This window comes from Bufo bufo, chromosome 7, assembly GCF_905171765.1.
Source record: "Bufo bufo chromosome 7, aBufBuf1.1, whole genome shotgun sequence".
In the NCBI taxonomy this organism is placed as follows: Eukaryota; Metazoa; Chordata; class Amphibia; order Anura; family Bufonidae; genus Bufo; species Bufo bufo.
Window position 1 is genome coordinate 14835656 of NC_053395.1, and position 21113 is coordinate 14856768.

A 21113-nucleotide genomic window follows, 5' to 3' on the forward strand; every position below is an offset into this window, starting at 1 on the left:
ACTATACAGCTATTAGGGCATGCTGGGGTTTGTAGTTTTGCAACAGCTGGAGGGCCGCAGGTTGAGCATCCCCGGTTTAGGAGATTTGGCGCAAATGCCGGAAGGCGGACGGATCATTGCCACACCTCACTGCAGTCAGTGGGGATCCTGCGGTGAGGTAGAGGATTCGGCAAAGGAGATGTGAACGAGGCCTTAGGAGGGAAAGGGCTTTGTAGACATGCAGCAGCAAGAGCATGTGATCTGAGCCTAACGACTCGGATAACTGTACTATAGCGAGCACTGCGCTTCTGTCTGAAGATTTCAATGGAATGACCGCAAGCAGAGATCTTGACAAACAAGAACATTTGTAAATGATCAGCTTAATGACAGAATATTTAACATCTGCAGTAATTTTAAAAAGTTGGATGATAAAATTATATAAATGCAAACCCCCCACACTGGTATCAGGAGCCGTTAATCAAATATATATATATACAGTTGCAAGAAAAAGTATGTGAACCCTTTGGAATGATATGGATTTCTGCACAAATTGGTCATAAAATGTGATCTGATCTTCATCTAAGTCACAACAATAGACAATCACAGTCGGCTTAAACTAATAACACACAAAGAATTAACTGTTACCATGTTTTTATTGAACACACCATGTAAATATTCACAGTGCAGGTGGAAAAAGTATGTGAACCCCTAGACTAATGACATCTCCAAGAGCTAATTGGAGTGAGGTGTCAGCCAACTGGAGTCCAATCAATGAGATGAGATTGGAGGTGTTGGTTACAGCTGCCCTGCCCTATAAGAAACACACACCAGTTCTGGGTTTGCTTTTCACAAGAAGCATTGCCTGATGTGAATGATGCCTCGCACAAAAGAGCTCTCAGAAGACCTACGATTAAGAATTGTTGACTTGCATAAAGCTGGAAAGGGTTATAAAAGTATATCCAAAAGCTTTGCTGTTTATCAGTCCACGGAAAGACAAATTGTCTATAAATGGAGAAAGTTCAGCACTGCTGCTACTCTCCCTAGGAGTGGCCGTCCTGTAAAGATGACTGCAAGAGCACAGCGCAGACTGCTCAATGAGGTGAAGAAGAATCCTAGAGTGTCAGCTAAAGACTTACAAAAGTCTCTGGCATATACTAACATCCCTGTTAGCGAATCTACAATACGTAAAACACTAAACAAGAATGGATTTCATGGGCGGATACCACAGAGGAAGCCACTGCTGTCCAAAAAAAACATTGCTGCACGTTTACAGTTTGCACAAAAGCACCTGGATGTTCCACAGCAGTACTGGCAAGATATTCTGTGGACAGATGAAACCAAAGTTGAGTTGTTTGGAATAAACACACAACACTATGTGTGGAGAAAAAGAGGCACAGCACACCAACATCAAAACCTCATCCCAACTGTGAAGTATGGTGGTGGGGGCATCATGGTTTGGGGCTGCTTTGCTGCGTCAGGGCCTGGACGGATTGCTATCATCAAAGGAAAAATGAATTCCCAAGTTTATCAAGACATTTTGCAGGAAAACTTAAGGCCATCTGTCCACCAGCTGAAGCTCAACAGAAGATGGGTGTTGCAACAGGACAACGACCCAAAGCATAGAAGTAAATCAACAACAGAATGGCTTAAACAGAAGAAAATCCGCCTTCTGGAGTGGCCCAGTCAGAGTCCTGACCTCAACCCGATTGAGATGCTGTGGCATGACCTCAAGAAAGCGATTCACACCAGACATCCCAAGAATATTGCTGAACTGAAGCAGTTCTGTAAAGAGGAATGGTCAAGAATTACTCCTGACCGTTGTGCACGTCTGATCTGCAACTACAGGAAACGTTTGGTTGAAGTTATTGCTGCCAAAGGAGGTTCAACCAGTTATTAAATCCAAGGGTTCACATACTTTTGCACCTGCACTGTGAATGTTTACATGGTGTGTTCAATAAAAACATGGTAACATTTAATTCTTTGTGTGTTATTAGTTTAAGTAGACTGTGATTGTCTATTGTTGTGACTTAGATGAAGATCAGATCACATTTTATGATCAATTTGTGCAGAAATCCATATCATTCCAAAGGGTTCACATACTTTTTCTTGCAACTGTAAGTATTCATTTCAACTCGCAACCTCTCCCGCTTTATGACTTTCTTTGTCTCCGTCTGCATTATTTCTTGAGCATTAAACGACTCAGCTCTTTCTGTTTAATGGCGGCTTGTAACTCCTCCAGCTCTTTCTGTCTCTTCATCTCGGCTTTGATCTGATCGGCCGCCTGCTTTAAGAACTCCCACTGCATCGTTAGGTTTTTCTTCTTCTGAATCCCTCGGTCGGCCTCCTGCAGACACATGTGCAGGAACCTCAGGACTTCGGAGTCGGTCTCCGCGCTTCGAGTAGAGTTGGCTGTAGTGTAATTATTGAGAACCTGCATGTGTTGGCAGCCCAGGTTTTCCATTTCTTTCAGTACTCCGGCTGTGTATTTTCCTTTAGATTTTGTGAGAACCACAACAGGAAAAATTCCTTCCAAATGAATGAGACTTACATTTAGTGAATGTTACATAGAAAGCTGGACACATTGTGTAAAGGTCAAAGACTTTACTCTGCACTAAAACACGGAAATATTTCCACTTATATAAAAAAAACTTCATAAAGAGCTGATATGAATTCAAGTGTCTTCTGTGCCCCAGGAACTACAGTGCCTTGAAAAGTATTCATACCCTTTGAACTTTTCCCCATTTTTGTACATTACACTTCGGTCTCATCTGGCCAGAGCACCTTCTTCCACATGTTTGCTGTGTCCCCTACATGGCTTGTGGCAAACAGGACTTCTTAAGGCTGCTTTCAAAAATGGCTTTCTTCTAGCCGCTCTTCTGCAAAGGCCAGATTTGAGGAGTACACGACAGATTCTCCCACCTGAGCTGTGGACCGCTGCAGCTCCTCCAGAGGGACCATGAGCCTCTTATCTTCTTCTCTAACTAGTGCTCTCCTTGCTTGGGCTGTCGGTTTAGGTGGACGGCCATGTCTTGATAGGTTTGTAAATATGCCTTACTCCTTGCATTTTTGGATGAAGGATTGAACAGTGCTCCGTGTGATATTCGGAGCTTGGGATATTGTTTTATAACCTAACCCTGCTTTACACTTATCCACAACTTTATCCGTGACCTGTCTGGTGTGTTCCTTGGTTTTCATGATGATGTTTGATCACGAATGTTCTCTAACAAACCTCTGAGGCCTTCACAGAACACCTGTAGTTATACTGAGAATAAATTACACACCGGTGGGCTCTATTTACTAATTAGGTGACTTCTGAAGGCAATTGGTCATGATGGATTTTATTTAGGGATATTAGAGTACAGGGGGCTGAATACAAATGCACACCACACTTTTCAGATTTTTATTTATTAAAAAATTTAAGCCATTTATCATTTTCTTTTCACTTCACACATACTTATTTTGTGTTGATCTATCACATCAAATGTATTTAGCTTTGCGAGCATAATATGAAAACATTTAGAAAAGTTCAAGGGGTATGAATACTTTTTCAAGGCTCTGTATATACAGTAATTCTCTGATGTAGGCAAAGTGATTAAACCCATTACATTATGAGAGCAGCTGAGCAGATGGACATGTGTATGCTAGCACCTTGCTGGATGTTTCCCTTGCCAATTGGTGGAACTGAGATTGCTGTTCAAATACAGTATAAGTAATATATATACAAAGTGACCTCACCAGCAGAATAGTGAGCGCAGCTCTGGAGTATAATACAGGATGTAACTCAGGATCAGTACAGGATAAGTAATGTAATGTATGTACACAGTGACTGCACCAGCAGAATAGTGAGCGCAGCTCTGGAGTATAATACAGGATGTAACTCAGGATCAGTACAGGATAAGTAATGTATGTACACAGTGACTGCACCAGCAGAATAGTGAGTGCAGCTCTGGAGTATAATACAGGATGTAACTCAGGATAAGTACAGGATAAGTAATGTATGTACACAGTGACTGTACCAGCAGAACAGTGAGCGCAGCTCTGGAGTATAATACAGGATGTAACTCAGGATCAGTACAGGATAAGTAATGTATGTACACAGTGACTGCACCAGCAGAATAGTGAGTGCAGCTCTGGAGTATAATATAGGATGTAACTCAGGATCAGTACAGGATAAGTAATGTATGTACACAGTGACTGCACCAGCAGAATAGTGAGTGCAGCTCTGGAGTATAATACAGGATGTAACTCAGGATCAGTACAGGATAAGTAATGTATGTACACAGTGACTGCACCAGCAGAACAGTGAGTGCAGCTCTGGAGTATAATACAGGATGTAACTCAGGATAAGTACAGGATAAGTAATGTATGTACACAGTGACTGCATCAGCAGAACAGTGAGTGCAGCTCTGGAGTATAATACAGGATGTAACTCAGGATCAGTACAGGATAAGTAATGTAATGTATGTACACAGTGACTGCACCAGCAGAATAGTGAGTGCAGCTCTGGAGTATAATACAGGATGTAACTCAGGATCAGTACAGGATAAGTAATGTATGTACACAGTGACTGCACCAGCAGAATAGTGAGTGCAGCTCTGGAGTATAATACAGGATGTAACTCAGGATCAGTACAGGATAAGTAATGTATGTACACAGTGACTGCACCAGCAGAATAGTGAGTGCAGCTCTGGAGTATAATACAGGACGTAACTTAGGATCAGTACAGGATAAGTAATGTATGTACACAGTGACTGCACCAGCAGAATAGTGAGTGCAGCTCTGGAGTATAGTACAGGATGTAACTCAGGATCAGTACAGGATAAGTAATGTATGTACACAGTGAATCCACCAGCAGAATAGTGAGTGCAGCTCTGGAGTATAATACAGGATGTAATTCAGGATCAGTACAGGATAAGTAATGTAATGTACACAGTGACTCCACCAGCAGAATAGTGAGTGCAGCTCTGGAGCATAATACAGGATGTAACTCAGGATCAGTACAGAATAAGTAATGTAATGTATGTACACAGTGACTCCACCAGCAGAATAGTGAGTGCAGCTCTGGAGTATAATACAGGATGTAACTCAGGATCAGTACAGGATAAGTAATGTAATGTATGTACACAGTGACTGCACCAGCAGAATAGTGAGTGCAGCTCTGGAGTATAATACAGGATGTAACTCAGGATCAGTACAGGATAAGTAATGTATGTACACAGTGACTGCACCAGCAGAATAGTGAGTGCAGCTCTGGAGTATAATACAGGATGTAACTCAGGATCAGTACAGGATAAGTAATGTATGTACACAGTGACTGCACCAGCAGAATAGTGAGTGCAGCTCTGGAGTATAATACAGCATGTAAGGTCTTTTTGGTAGTTCTAACCTGGGGTATATCTTGTCAGAACCGATATTCCCCAAAGTGGCAAATCAGTGACATATAGCAATTTATATAAAAGACAACTGCTGTAGCTCCATCAAGAGTATGTAACATTATTTAAAGACAGCTGAGCACATTGAATACACAGAAAGTATGGTGTGTGAGGTTATTATCCCATGCAAATTGGCAGCTGATCACACAACAAATGACTTTCATTTATCAGATGAGCACATCTTTTATGCTAAACCAAAAATCTTCATTTGCCGATTGCATCTGTATATGAACTATTATGTGGTCTGCAAAGGGGAACCTGTTTGCTAACGTTAATAGGGGAATTTATCATAGATTAATGTTTTATACCTGTGATATCCCCTGCGCTGCCGGAGTATGCGCCTAGGCGCAACTATTTAGATAAAGTATATATCTCCAAGTATTTCAGGATACCACACTTACCAGTTATTTCAAAGGCATCTCTTAGTAAAAGGCTAAATTCATTTGCTGCATCTTTACTCAATGGCCGGTCAAAACTGAAACCAAGTAAGAAAACATAAAGGATTATAATAGTAAACCTAACATTTCAAAATAATTATTTTTAAAAATACTAATTTTTGTCAAATTAAGTTTCATGTTTCTGGGTGGTATACACACTCAGGAAAGCGAGGCCAAATGTAACTCATTCAATACTGTATAAAATATATTCTTGTGCATCAAGGCAGTATTATAGTAGTTATATTCTTGTACATAAGAGCAGTATTATAGTAGTTATACTCTTGTACATAGGAGCAGTATTATAGTAGTTATATTCTTGTATATAGGAGCAGTATTATAGTAGTTATATTCTTGTACATAGGAGCAGTATTATAGCAGTTATATGCTTGTACATAGGAGCAGTATTATAGTAGTTATATTCTTGTACATAGGAGCAGTATTATAGTAGTTATATTCTTGTACATAGGAGCAGTATTATAGTAGTTATATTCTTGTACATAGGAGCAGTATTATAGTAGTTATATTCTTGTACATAGGAGGCAGTATTATAGTAGTTATATTCTTGTACATAGGGGCAGTATTATAGTAGTTATATTCTTGTACATAGGAGGCAGTATTATAGTAGTTATATTCTTGTACATAGGAGCAGTATTATAGTAGTTATATTCTTGTACATAGGAGGCAGTATTATAGTAGTTATATTCTTGTACATAGGAGGCAGTATTATAGTAGTTATATTCTTGTAGATAGGAGGCAGTATTATAGTAGTTATATTCTTGTACATAGGAGGTAGTATTATAGTAGTTATATTCTTGTACATAGGAGGTAGTATTATAGTAGTTATATTCTTGTACATAGGAGCAGTATTATAGTAGTTATATTCTTGTACATAGTAGCAGTATTATAGTAGTTATATTCTTGTACATAGGAGGCAGTATTATAGTAGTTATATTCTTGTACATAGGATGCAGTATTATAGTAGTTATATTCTTGTACATAGGAGCAGTATTATAGTAGTTATATTCTTGTACATAGGAGCAGTATTATAGTAGTTATATTCTTGTACATAGGAGGCAGTATTATAGTAGTTATATTCTTGTACATAGGAGGCAGTATTATAGTAGTTATATTCTTGTACATAGGAGGCAGTATTATAGTAGTTATATCCTTGTACATAGGAGGCAGTATTATAGTAGTTATATTCTTGTACATAGGAGACAGTATTATAGTAGTTATATTCCTGTACATAGGAGGCAGTATTATAGTAGTTATATTCTTGTACATAGGAGGCAGTATTATAGTAGTTATATTCTTGTACATAGGAGGCAGTATTATAGTAGTTATATTCTTGTACATAGGAGGCAGTATTATAGTAGTTATATTCTTGTACATAGGAGGCAGTATTATAGTAGTTATATTCTTGTACATAGGATGCAGTATTATAGTAGTTATATTCTTGTACATAGGAGCAGTATTATAGTAGTTATATTCTTGTACATAGGAGCAGTATTATAGTAGTTATATTCTTGTACATAGGAGGCAGTATTATAGTAGTTATATTCTTGTACATAGGAGGCAGTATTATAGTAGTTATATTCTTGTACATAGGAGGCAGTATTATAGTAGTTATATTCTTGTACATAGGAGGCAGTATTATAGTAGTTATATTCTTGTACATAGGAGGCAGTATTATAGTAGTTATATTCTTGTACATAGGAGGCAGTATTATAGTAGTTATATTCTTGTACATTGGAGGTAGTATTATAGTAGTTATATTCTTGTACATGGGAGCAGTATTATAGTAGTTATATTCTTGTACATAGGAGCAGTATTATAGTAGTTATATTCTTGTACATAGGAGCAGTATTATAGTAGTTATATACTTGTACATAGGAGGTAGTATTATAGTAGTTATATTCTTGTACATAAGAGCAGTATTATAGTAGTTATATTCCTGTACATAGGAGCAGTATTATAGTAGTTATATTCTTGTACATAGGAGCAGTATTATAGTAGTAATATTCTTGTACATAGGAGCAGTATTATAGTAGTTATATCCTTGTACATAGGAGCAGTATTATAGTAGTTATATTCTTGTACATAGGAGCAGTATTATAGTAGTTATATTCTTGTACATAGGAGGCAGTATTATAGTAGTTATATTCTTGTACATAGGAGGCAGTATTATAGTAGTTATATTCTTGTACATAGGAGGCAGTATTATAGTAGTTATATTCTTGTACATTGGAGGTAGTATTATAGTAGTTATATTCTTGTACATGGGAGCAGTATTATAGTAGTTATATTCTTGTACATAGGAGCAGTATTATAGTAGTTATATTCTTGTACATAGGAGCAGTATTATAGTAGTTATATACTTGTACATAGGAGGTAGTATTATAGTAGTTATATTCTTGTACATAAGAGCAGTATTATAGTAGTTATATTCCTGTACATAGGAGCAGTATTATAGTAGTTATATTCTTGTACATAGGAGCAGTATTATAGTAGTAATATTCTTGTACATAGGAGCAGTATTATAGTAGTTATATCCTTGTACATAGGAGCAGTATTATAGTAGTTATATTCTTGTACATAGGAGCAGTATTATAGTAGTTATATTCTTGTACATAGGAGGCAGTATTATAGTAGTTATATTCTTGTACATAGGAGGCAGTATTATAGTAGTTATATTCTTGTATATAGGAGGCAGTATTATAGTAGTTATATTCTTGTACATAGGATGCAGTATTATAGTAGTTATATTCTTCTACATAGGAGCAGTATTATAGTAGTTATATTCTTGTACATAGGAGCAGTATTATAGTAGTTATATTCTTGTACATAGGAGGCAGTATTATAGTAGTTATATTCTTGTACATAGGAGGCAGTATTATAGTAGTTATATTCTTGTACATAGGAGGCAGTATTATAGTAGTTATATTCTTGTAGATAGGAGGCAGTATTATAGTAGTTATATTCTTGTACATAGGAGGTAGTATTATAGTAGTTATATTCTTGTACATAGGAGGTAGTATTATAGTAGTTATATTCTTGTACATAGGAGCAGTATTATAGTAGTTATATTCTTGTACATAGTAGCAGTATTATAGTAGTTATATTCTTGTACATAGGAGGCAGTATTATAGTAGTTATATTCTTGTACATAGGATGCAGTATTATAGTAGTTATATTCTTGTACATAGGAGCAGTATTATAGTAGTTATATTCTTGTACATAGGAGCAGTATTATAGTAGTTATATTCTTGTACATAGGAGGCAGTATTATAGTAGTTATATTCTTGTACATAGGAGGCAGTATTATAGTAGTTATATTCTTGTACATAGGAGGCAGTATTATAGTAGTTATATCCTTGTACATAGGAGGCAGTATTATAGTAGTTATATTCTTGTACATAGGAGACAGTATTATAGTAGTTATATTCCTGTACATAGGAGGCAGTATTATAGTAGTTATATTCTTGTACATAGGAGGCAGTATTATAGTAGTTATATTCTTGTACATAGGAGGCAGTATTATAGTAGTTATATTCTTGTACATAGGAGGCAGTATTATAGTAGTTATATTCTTGTACATAGGAGGCAGTATTATAGTAGTTATATTCTTGTACATAGGATGCAGTATTATAGTAGTTATATTCTTGTACATAGGAGCAGTATTATAGTAGTTATATTCTTGTACATAGGAGCAGTATTATAGTAGTTATATTCTTGTACATAGGAGGCAGTATTATAGTAGTTATATTCTTGTACATAGGAGGCAGTATTATAGTAGTTATATTCTTGTACATAGGAGGTAGTATTATAGTAGTTATATTCTTGTACATAGGAGGCAGTATTATAGTAGTTATATTCTTGTACATAGGAGGCAGTATTATAGTAGTTATATTCTTGTACATAGGAGGCAGTATTATAGTAGTTATATTCTTGTACATTGGAGGTAGTATTATAGTAGTTATATTCTTGTACATGGGAGCAGTATTATAGTAGTTATATTCTTGTACATAGGAGCAGTATTATAGTAGTTATATTCTTGTACATAGGAGCAGTATTATAGTAGTTATATACTTGTACATAGGAGGTAGTATTATAGTAGTTATATTCTTGTACATAAGAGCAGTATTATAGTAGTTATATTCCTGTACATAGGAGCAGTATTATAGTAGTTATATTCTTGTACATAGGAGCAGTATTATAGTAGTAATATTCTTGTACATAGGAGCAGTATTATAGTAGTTATATCCTTGTACATAGGAGCAGTATTATAGTAGTTATATTCTTGTACATAGGAGCAGTATTATAGTAGTTATATTCTTGTACATAGGAGGCAGTATTATAGTAGTTATATTCTTGTACATAGGAGGCAGTATTATAGTAGTTATATTCTTGTATATAGGAGGCAGTATTATAGTAGTTATATTCTTGTACATAGGATGCAGTATTATAGTAGTTATATTCTTCTACATAGGAGCAGTATTATAGTAGTTATATTCTTGTACATAGGAGCAGTATTATAGTAGTTATATTCTTGTACATAGGAGGCAGTATTATAGTAGTTATATTCTTGTACATAGGAGGCAGTATTATAGTAGTTATATTCTTGTACATAGGAGGCAGTATTATAGTAGTTATATTCTTGTAGATAGGAGGCAGTATTATAGTAGTTATATTCTTGTACATAGGAGGTAGTATTATAGTAGTTATATTCTTGTACATAGGAGGTAGTATTATAGTAGTTATATTCTTGTACATAGGAGCAGTATTATAGTAGTTATATTCTTGTACATAGTAGCAGTATTATAGTAGTTATATTCTTGTACATAGGAGGCAGTATTATAGTAGTTATATTCTTGTACATAGGATGCAGTATTATAGTAGTTATATTCTTGTACATAGGAGCAGTATTATAGTAGTTATATTCTTGTACATAGGAGCAGTATTATAGTAGTTATATTCTTGTACATAGGAGGCAGTATTATAGTAGTTATATTCTTGTACATAGGAGGCAGTATTATAGTAGTTATATTCTTGTACATAGGAGGCAGTATTATAGTAGTTATATCCTTGTACATAGGAGGCAGTATTATAGTAGTTATATTCTTGTACATAGGAGACAGTATTATAGTAGTTATATTCCTGTACATAGGAGGCAGTATTATAGTAGTTATATTCTTGTACATAGGAGGCAGTATTATAGTAGTTATATTCTTGTACATAGGAGGCAGTATTATAGTAGTTATATTCTTGTACATAGGAGGCAGTATTATAGTAGTTATATTCTTGTACATAGGAGGCAGTATTATAGTAGTTATATTCTTGTACATAGGATGCAGTATTATAGTAGTTATATTCTTGTACATAGGAGCAGTATTATAGTAGTTATATTCTTGTACATAGGAGCAGTATTATAGTAGTTATATTCTTGTACATAGGAGGCAGTATTATAGTAGTTATATTCTTGTACATAGGAGGCAGTATTATAGTAGTTATATTCTTGTACATAGGAGGTAGTATTATAGTAGTTATATTCTTGTACATAGGAGGCAGTATTATAGTAGTTATATTCTTGTACATAGGAGGCAGTATTATAGTAGTTATATTCTTGTACATAGGAGGCAGTATTATAGTAGTTATATTCTTGTACATTGGAGGTAGTATTATAGTAGTTATATTCTTGTACATGGGAGCAGTATTATAGTAGTTATATTCTTGTACATAGGAGCAGTATTATAGTAGTTATATTCTTGTACATAGGAGCAGTATTATAGTAGTTATATACTTGTACATAGGAGGTAGTATTATAGTAGTTATATTCTTGTACATAAGAGCAGTATTATAGTAGTTATATTCCTGTACATAGGAGCAGTATTATAGTAGTTATATTCTTGTACATAGGAGCAGTATTATAGTAGTAATATTCTTGTACATAGGAGCAGTATTATAGTAGTTATATCCTTGTACATAGGAGCAGTATTATAGTAGTTATATTCTTGTACATAGGAGCAGTATTATAGTAGTTATATTCTTGTACATAGGAGGCAGTATTATAGTAGTTATATTCTTGTACATAGGAGGCAGTATTATAGTAGTTATATTCTTGTATATAGGAGGCAGTATTATAGTAGTTATATTCTTGTACATAGGATGCAGTATTATAGTAGTTATATTCTTCTACATAGGAGCAGTATTATAGTAGTTATATTCTTGTACATAGGAGCAGTATTATAGTAGTTATATTCTTGTACATAGGAGGCAGTATTATAGTAGTTATATTCTTGTACATAGGAGGCAGTATTATAGTAGTTATATTCTTGTACATAGGAGGCAGTATTATAGTAGTTATATTCTTGTACATAGGAGCAGTATTATAGTAGTTATATTCTTGTACATAGGAGCAGTATTATAGTAGTTATATTCCTGTACATAGGAGCAGTATTATAGTAGTTATATTCCTGTACATAGGAGCAGTATTATAGTAGTTATATTCTTGTACATAGGAGCAGTATTATAGTAGTTATATTCTTGTACATAGGAGGCAGTATTATAGTAGTTATATTCTTGTACATAGGAGGCAGTATTATAGTAGTTATATTCTTGTACATAGGAGGCAGTATTATAGTAGTTATATTCTTGTACATAGGAGCAGTATTATAGTAGTTATATTCTTGTACATAGGAGCAGTATTATAGTAGTTATATTCCTGTACATAGGAGCAGTATTATTGTAGTTATATTCTTGTACATAGGAGGCAGTATTATAGTAGTTATATCCTTGTACATAGGAGCAGTATTATAGTAGTTATAGTCTTGTACATAGGAGGCAGTATTATAGTAGTTATATCCTTGTACATAGGAGGCAGTATTATAGTAGTTATATTCCTGTACATAGGAGCAGTATTATAGTAGTTATATTCTTGTACATAGGAGCAGTATTATAGTAGCTATATTCTTGAAATATAATATAAAAAGCATAATAGGTTTGATAAGTGGAGTAGGTGGGGAGAGTGTTAGTGGCTATGTTTAGTGTTCTACCTGTATACCCATACTGGCACTATGAAATCCGTAGAATAATTGTATCTCTCTTCAAGTTGATTTACTGTTCTTTCCAGTTCAAAGTTCCAATCCACTTTGGATGGGGACCGCAAATTACCTATTTGGAAAAAAGTAGAAGAGTAGAATAATATATGCAGCTGTCAGTTAATAGAAAGAGTTACATTATCTTTACATGTAAGTACTAGTATAGCATTTGAGAAGAGACACTTTTAAACAATGTAAATTGTACTTTTTGTTGTACCCCTTCATGTGTTTCCAAATAATGCTATTGTTTTATACTGTTATTAATGGACTTCTGTCACCCCACTAAACAGTTTTTTGTTTTTTTTTTACGTTTTTAGCAGAATCTACTGAACCAAAATGATTAATCACATTATGTATGGATAAATCGCAGTATAGGGATTATAAGTACACAAAAAAAAAGTGGGGTGACAGAAGCCCTTTAATCTGTCAGGCAGACTCCAGATAGAGAAGTGTCACTCCACCGCAAAGTGTCCACATCTTCCCATTCTGACCCTCTCCAGCCTGAGTCGGAACTTCTGGGCCCTTTCTAATACTGCGGGTTGCCCCCGTGAGGTTGCTGCCTGTGCCGGGCGAGAGACCGCGGCCTTGAGTTACGGGTGGCGAGTGTGCCGTAACAGTCCTCGGAACCCGATTATCCAAACAGAAAAACAGGAATCCAGCTTCCAATACAAAACGTGGCAGCTTTTATTGAAGTAGTGCATTAAAAACCAAAAAGGAAGTCCATATCCCCACCTGGGGACAGATCGGGTATATGTGGACCAGCTACCAAACGGAGACACAACTCCCTGGGCCAAGTGCTGTAATGTGGACTCACCGCTGACTGGAGACGCGCAGAACATTACATCCCATCGCGGCCTGTCTGAGGATCGCTGGGGCCTCGCTGACGGACATCTCCACCTGCCCTTGGTACACATCGGGGAAAATCATAAGGTGAGAGGAGATACTGACTTAAATCCAGAGCCTCCTACAGCCCCAATAACTCGCTGAGTCTCTACCTTAGAAGAGACAGACTATAGCACCCTTTTCACTGCTCTGCAGCATCATAGGCCAAAGACTTGGCTGGTCAAGATATAAGTACTGTACACCCAGAGGCATTATACTTTCTAGGAGGATTATTACCCTTACTACCTCCATCTTTTAGGCCAAGCCTAAATTTTTATTGCTGGACCCCCTCTTGTTTGTTAGGAGCCTCCGGCCCAATGTTTGCGGATCCCAAACCTGGATGCAACCTGCTACAATCACTACTTCACTCAGTGTATACACATCGCCTTCCACAATGGTAAAATGTGGGCAACCCACAGCTAAGGACTCTGTCTCGACTTCTAAAGCTTCTCAAACCAAGGGAAATATGGAAAAGTTTATCACCAAATCACCTGCGGGTTCTGACACCACTTCCTCAGGGACTCCACAATCAGACAAAGATACAATACTTCCTGTAGAAGATCATTTCTCTTCCCAATCTGATCAACCTCTGTCCAGGACTTTCTTTCCACAAACTCTCACTAAAGCATTATTTCCTTTGGCGCATGACCTCCAGGAGATCAAACAAGACCTCAGACAAATAGGCCATCGGGTAGACACCCTAGAAGATACGGTGGCTGATCTCTGTTACCATATTAAAGAAGTGGCTACTCATTTTCATTCTTGCCAAGATCAACTAAATCTGCTCTACGCTCATGTGGAAGATCAAGATAATCGTAATCGTCGTAATAATCTAAAAATCAGAGGTCCTCCTGAAACTTATGCCTCAGAATCATTGCTGAGCACAGTTAAACAACTAGCTATTAATCTACTAGGGCAGGGGTCTCCAAACTTTTCAACAGGAGGGCCACATTGAAGATTTTACAAGTATTCGGGGGCCGGAAAAAAAAATCAGTTATGTATTAAATTAAATGTATATATTTTACATGGATCGTTTTTGTAATCAGCATGATATGACTGAGAACAAAAGAGAAAAAACTTTAGCAAAACAACGCAAAGACACCCGTGTCCCTATCAGCGGTGTCCCCATCAGCACAGCAATGTCCCCATCAGCACAGCAATGTCCCCATCAGCACAGCAATGTCCCCATCAGCACAGCAATGTCCCCATCAGCACAGCAATGTCCCCATCAGCACAGCAATGTCCCCATCAGCACAGCAATGTCCCCATCAGCACAGCAATGTCCCCATCAGCACAGCAATGTCCCCATCAGCACAGCAATGTCCCCATCAGCACAGCAATGTCAGCATCAGCACAGCAATGTCAGCATCAGCACAACAATGTCCCCATCAGCCGTGTCACCCTTAAGCACAGCAATGTCCCCATCAACGATGTCCCCATCAGAACAGCAATGTCCCCATCAGCGGAGTCCCCATTAGCAGCTGATAGGGGCCACCACTGATGGGGACACTGCTGTTGGGGACGCGGCTGATGGGGACACCATTGATGGGGACACCCGTGTCCCTATCAGCGGTGTCCCCATCAGAACAGCAATGGCCAAATCAGAACAGCAATGTCCCCATCAGAAAAGCAATATATTACCATAAAAAAAAATATATTCCCATAAAAAAAACTATATTCCCATCAGAAAAACAATATTCCCATCATGGGGACACCCACTGATGGGGACGCTGCTGTTGGGGACATTGCTGTGCTGATGGGGACACCACTGATGGGGACGCTGCTGTTGGGGACATTGCTGTGCTGATGGGGACACCACTGATGGGGACGCTGCTGTTGGGGACATTGCTGTGCTGATGGGGACACCACTGATGGGGACACCATTGATGGGGACACCCGTGTCCCTATCAGCGTTGTCCCCATCAGCACAGCAATGTCCCCATCAGCGGTGTCCCCATCAGCACAGCAATGTCCCCATCAGCGGTGTCCCCATCAGCACAGCAATGTCCCCATCAGAACAGCAATGTCAGCATCAGCACAGCAATGTCCCCATTAATGATGTCCCCATCAGAACAGCAATGTCCCCATCAGCGGAGTCCCCATTAGCAGCTGATGGGGACACCACTGATGGGGACACTGCCTTTGGGGACGCGGTTGATGGGGACACCCGTGTCCCTATCAGTGGTGTCCCCATCAGAACAGCAATGTCCCCATCAGAATGGGGACGCTGATGGGGACATTGCTGTACTGATGGGGACACCATTGATGTGAGAGGGGGCAAAATAAGATATATACAATTTTGCTCCACAGGTGGGGAAAGTGGAATATCGATAAAGAGGGGAAAATGGAATATATACAGAGGGGGCAAAATGGATATAAATAGAGGGGCCCTGTATATATCCATTTTGCCCCCTCTGTATATATTCCATAATCATTTATCCCCTGTGTGTATATATTGCATTTTTGCCCCCTCTGTTATCTGTTTAATTTTTTTTCCATTTTTTTTGCCTTTTTTTCTTATTGAAATATATTTTTGTTCCCCATTGGTCCCCTGTGGAGGATTTCTTGCCTGACATTTAGTTCCATGCCAGGTGCCCCCCTGTGAGTTATAGCCAGGCAGTGGTGGTGTGCACATTTAAAAAAAAAATACTTACCTCGTCAGACTGCTCCGCTCCCGCCTTCTTGCTCTTGCTTGCAGCCCACAATCCTGTCTTCCAGCGTGCGTTGTGTGATCCCGCGAGACCTGGCTGGCGCGATATCACAGCGCCACCAGGCCTGAATGGGTGGAGGCGGAGCCCGAATGGATGGAGGCAGGGCTGGGGTTGGTGGGGCGGCGCAACTACTCACAGAGGCCGGGGGCCCAAGCGACCAGCCATTTACATAAAAATGTTAAAATTACTTGCGATGGGGCGACGGAGCTGCGGGCGGGCCGGATCGAACGCACAATCGGGCCGGATGTGGCCCGCGGGCCGGGGTTTGGAGACCCCTGTACTAGGGGATCACTACCCCCTTACTATTGAAATAGAGAGAGAACACAGGGCTTTACGTCTACGTCCAGTTCCCTCATATCCTCCAAGAGACGTAATTTGCAGATTCCTTGATTTCAGAGTCAAAGAATACATCTTGAAGAAGGCCAGGGATACACCACAATGAGACTTTGAGGGTCACCAACCAACTCTCTTCCAGGATTTAGCTCCCATTACCTCTACAAAAGAAGACAACTAAAACCTCAACGCTCGAAGAAAATCCCTTACCGTTGGCTTTTTTCTTTTGGGGACTTGCTACTACAATAGACGGGAAAAGGTTTCGAATACGCCGACATGAAGATCTAACGGAACTCCTGACGGCACTTGGGGACCCTATTTAGAACTGGGCAACGGTTCAGGATCTAGCTACTTTACCAGTATTTCCGTCCCTGTCCCCTTGGTCCGTAGTACAAATGGGTAGAAGCGGAAGAACCAAGAGAAGAGTTGGACAGAGCTCTTCCAAGAATCTAAATGCTGATGGTACCTGAATAAGTACCCTTAACTAATGCACCATTTGATCTGTCTCTCTCCACAGTTCTCTTTAGAGAGTTATAACTGCAAGGTGTATTCTTGGGCTTTTCCTTTCTTGCTAAGTGCCTGTCATTTCTTCTTTAATGAAAATGTAATGACCGGCGTCACGCACAGGGAGGGAAATGGGAAGGCCCTGTCCAAGGGAGAGGGAAAGGTGGTGACCCCTGACTCACCTTGCAGCTGGCACCTGACTGCCCTGACGTCCCTAGACGGGTTCCTCACCCGTGCGGCGATCACGTGCCTAAACCCTGGCTTTCCCTGAAATGAGCCCTAGATAGTGAACGGGCCGGTGGGATCGCTAGTCCGCACCACTGAACTAAGAGGGAAACACCAGGGAGAGGACAGACAATACAGACAAACACATACACCCAGGTGGGCGACCACAGCAGTCCACAAAGGTCCAACAGGGATCCGGAGGGTAGCGTTCTGGATCAACAACCAGAGAACGCAGCAACACAGCTCCAGAGGGTCAGAATAGATGTCCAGGCAGGAAGCTCTATATCTGGCAACCAGAGAAGTGGGAGAGAGGAATATGGCAAAGCAAACTCAGAAAGCTACCATAAGGAAACAGCCCTATCTTACATAGAACGCGCAGCCAACTGCTGCGACCTCCTGACCCCGGGTACAACGGAGTCAGGCGTGGCTCTTGACACCCTCGTGACAGAAAACTGTGAATGTAGGGCTGTGACCCTACATATACCTATGTATAATTGATATATTAATGTTTTACACTATAATTATTTAGATTTTCAACTAATTTCACATTTGCTGTAGATGACCCATATTGTATATCCTTCCACCCTATGACATTACCAGCGTCCTTAAAAAGTTCTGACGCATGTCAATCCTCTTTTGGATCATATAGGCTTTATTGCCGTCTAGTTCTTTCATGTTTCCACCATGGTTTTGAAGTTGATGTCTCAGAATGTGAGGGGCCTTAACTCCCCGTATAAGTGCTCAGCAATGTGGTCAGACGCCAACAAGATGAGATGTGAATTATTGTAGGCTCAGGAAACACATTTGTTGTGGCCTCTGATACACATAGATGCTCAAATAGGCACTTTCCAAACTGATGCATTCTGAACGGATCCTTATCCTTTAAGAATGCATTGGGGCTGAACTGATCCGTTTTTGGCTGCTTGTGAGAGCCCTGAAACGGATCTCACAAGCGGACCCAGAAACGCCAATGTGAAAGTAGCCTAAGTTCTGCCTTTTTAGACTCAGTCTCACTACCGGCGCTATCTCCTCAAGAACTCTTTTCTATTAACACCCCTTTCACAGGACGGGTGATAGAAGCAGCGATAAAAACCTGCAAAGCACACAAATCTCCGGGTCCAGACGGTTTTTCTGGGGATTATTATATAACCTTTAGTGTAGAGCTAACGCCTATAATTTAACAATTTTTTTCTCCCTAATACTATTCCAAAAGAAATGTTAAGTGCCATTATTACTACTATCCCTAAACAGGGAAAAACCCAAGATGTTCCCCCTAACTTCTGCCCCATCTCATTGCTAAACAATGATAGTCAATTATTTTCCAAACTATTAGCTTTGAGGATCCAACCCTTACTCCCATAGTTGATATCCCCAGATCAGGTAGGTTTTATTCCGGGACATCAGTGCAGAGATCGGACCAGGAGGATGATAGACTTAATTTGGATATCAGAGACCGCAGGTGCAGCAACGCTATTTGTTTCACTTGATGCTGAAAAAGCATTTGATAGAGTGCACTGGAGATTCCTGGCAACGGTGCTGGACCTGTTTGGATTGTCCGGTTCTATACTAACAGCCATAATGAACCTTTTCTCTAACCCGTCGGCAAGGGTCCTGGCGTCTGGGTTTTATTCCAAATGTTTTACTATATCCAATGGTACTTGCCAAGGTTGCCCTCTCTCACCGTTAGTGTTTGCATTAGTGATGGAACCCCTTGCAGCAAAAATACGTGCAGACCCAGCGGTAGCTGGCATCCCAGTTGAAAAGTTAACTCATACGTTGGGGCTTTATGCAGATGATGTTATATTATCCCTCACAAAACCAGAAACGTCCCTCCCAGCTGTTACTAGGATATTGGATGAATATGCTAAAGCCTCAATGTACTGTATAAATTAAACATTGCTAAGTCACATATATTTCTTCTCTCGATTCCTGAATCCCTCAAAAATCAACTGTTAGATAAATTCCCATTTCAGTGGGCACCGGAACACATATCTTATTTAGGTATACAGTTAACATCCCACCTCAAAGATTTAGTACGTTTCAACTTCACCTCTTTGCGAGGTAGACTAGATGGGCCAAATGGTTCTTATCTGCCGACACATTCTATGTTTCTAACTGACTATACTAAATATTCCCAGAATTTTACGTCTTGGATAGTGAGAATAAATGCTGTCAAAATGCTGATATTACCTAAAATACTCTATAAATTTAGGTGTATCCTACTTTCTTATTCCTACCAAGACACTCCATTTCCTACAAGCAGATCTCAACTTTATTTGGGGAAATAAATCCCCCAGGGTGGACCATCGCGCACTCTACCCATGTCTTCAGGATGGAGGATTGGGAGTCCCAGATATAACTTAATACTATAAAGCTAATCTCATAGATCAAACTAGGGAATGGTGGTCTCCCTCTTCGAACCATAAGTAATTGGAGGTGGAGTCTACTTTTGTGACTAAAAACTCACTTATAAAGGATTACTAGCTGGTCATTCTAGCTGTGGTTCCGGTGGACCCCCCTCTCTTGACCATGCTGGCGGCGATATGGACATGGCGCCATCACATTAGGAGTATAGATCTATTCTCGACTACCATCTCAGAAATCCCTTTGACAGCCCTTACCTCATTCTGGATCTTGATATCAAGGTGTGGGAAGAAAGGGGTTTATTATTCCTAGACCAGATACTGGAGAACTCCAACATTAAAACATTTGAGGTCTTACACCATTCCCACCAACTACCTAATTTGTGTTTCTACCAATATTTGTAGATCAGACACCTGTTATATGACATCGGGTTACCTCCTGCCCAATCACCTGAAGCCTCCCCACTTAGCAGGCTTTTCAACGCTCCAAGACCTGCGGGAAAAGGCCTCTCCATTGCGTACCAAGCCCTTGGTCCACACCTAGATGACAAGTCAGGCTTTATGGTTAAGTGGGAGGAGGAACTGGGATGTGAATGGACCATTTATGAATGGCGAGGTGCTTTCTACTGGGCGGTGGCTGGATCCAATTGCATTAACCATGCAGAACAAAATCGTAAAATCCAAGTTCGTTGGTATCTAACCATGGCCAGTATAGCACACTTTATTCCTACGTACATCCCATATTGCTGGTGGGGATGTGAAGAAAGGGAAACTCCGTCACACATGTGGTGGAATTGTCCTTCCATATCTCCCTTCTGGAAGGAAGCGTATAACCTTTTATCTAAAGTGGCTTGCTTTCCCCTTCCCATGTCACCGGCACTAGCTATACTCTCCATTGGGTTTGAGACCCTCCCATGGGTAGTGGCGGGGATACTAACAGCGGCACGAAAGCTAATTGCTACTTACTGGAAATTGCCTATCACTCCGAGTGTCTCGGAATTGGTGGCCCTAGTGAATAAATATATGTAACATGAATGCATATATGCCGCTTCACATAAAAATTGATCGCAGGTAGTACAAAGATGGGAATTATGGTGTCTATCCTCTTATGCTTCCCACATTCCACAGATAGTCCTGTGAATATGTATTA

General features: G+C 39.3%; 1 protein-coding gene across 1 annotated transcript in view; it reads right to left on the reverse strand.

The window, feature by feature from the left end:
- Positions 1–15: 15 nt before the first annotated feature.
- LOC121007871 overlaps positions 16–21113 on the reverse strand; it is a 41918-nt gene continuing 20820 nt past the window's right edge. The window contains exons 3-6 of the mRNA XM_040440128.1: positions 12901–13018; positions 5813–5886; positions 2109–2505; positions 16–460 (exon numbers count right to left, since the gene is read on the reverse strand). Coding sequence (XP_040296062.1) covers positions 2156–2505; positions 5813–5886; positions 12901–13018 — 542 coding nt within the window. The 3' untranslated portion in view covers positions 16–460; positions 2109–2155. The remainder of the gene's footprint in view (positions 461–2108; positions 2506–5812; positions 5887–12900; positions 13019–21113) is intronic.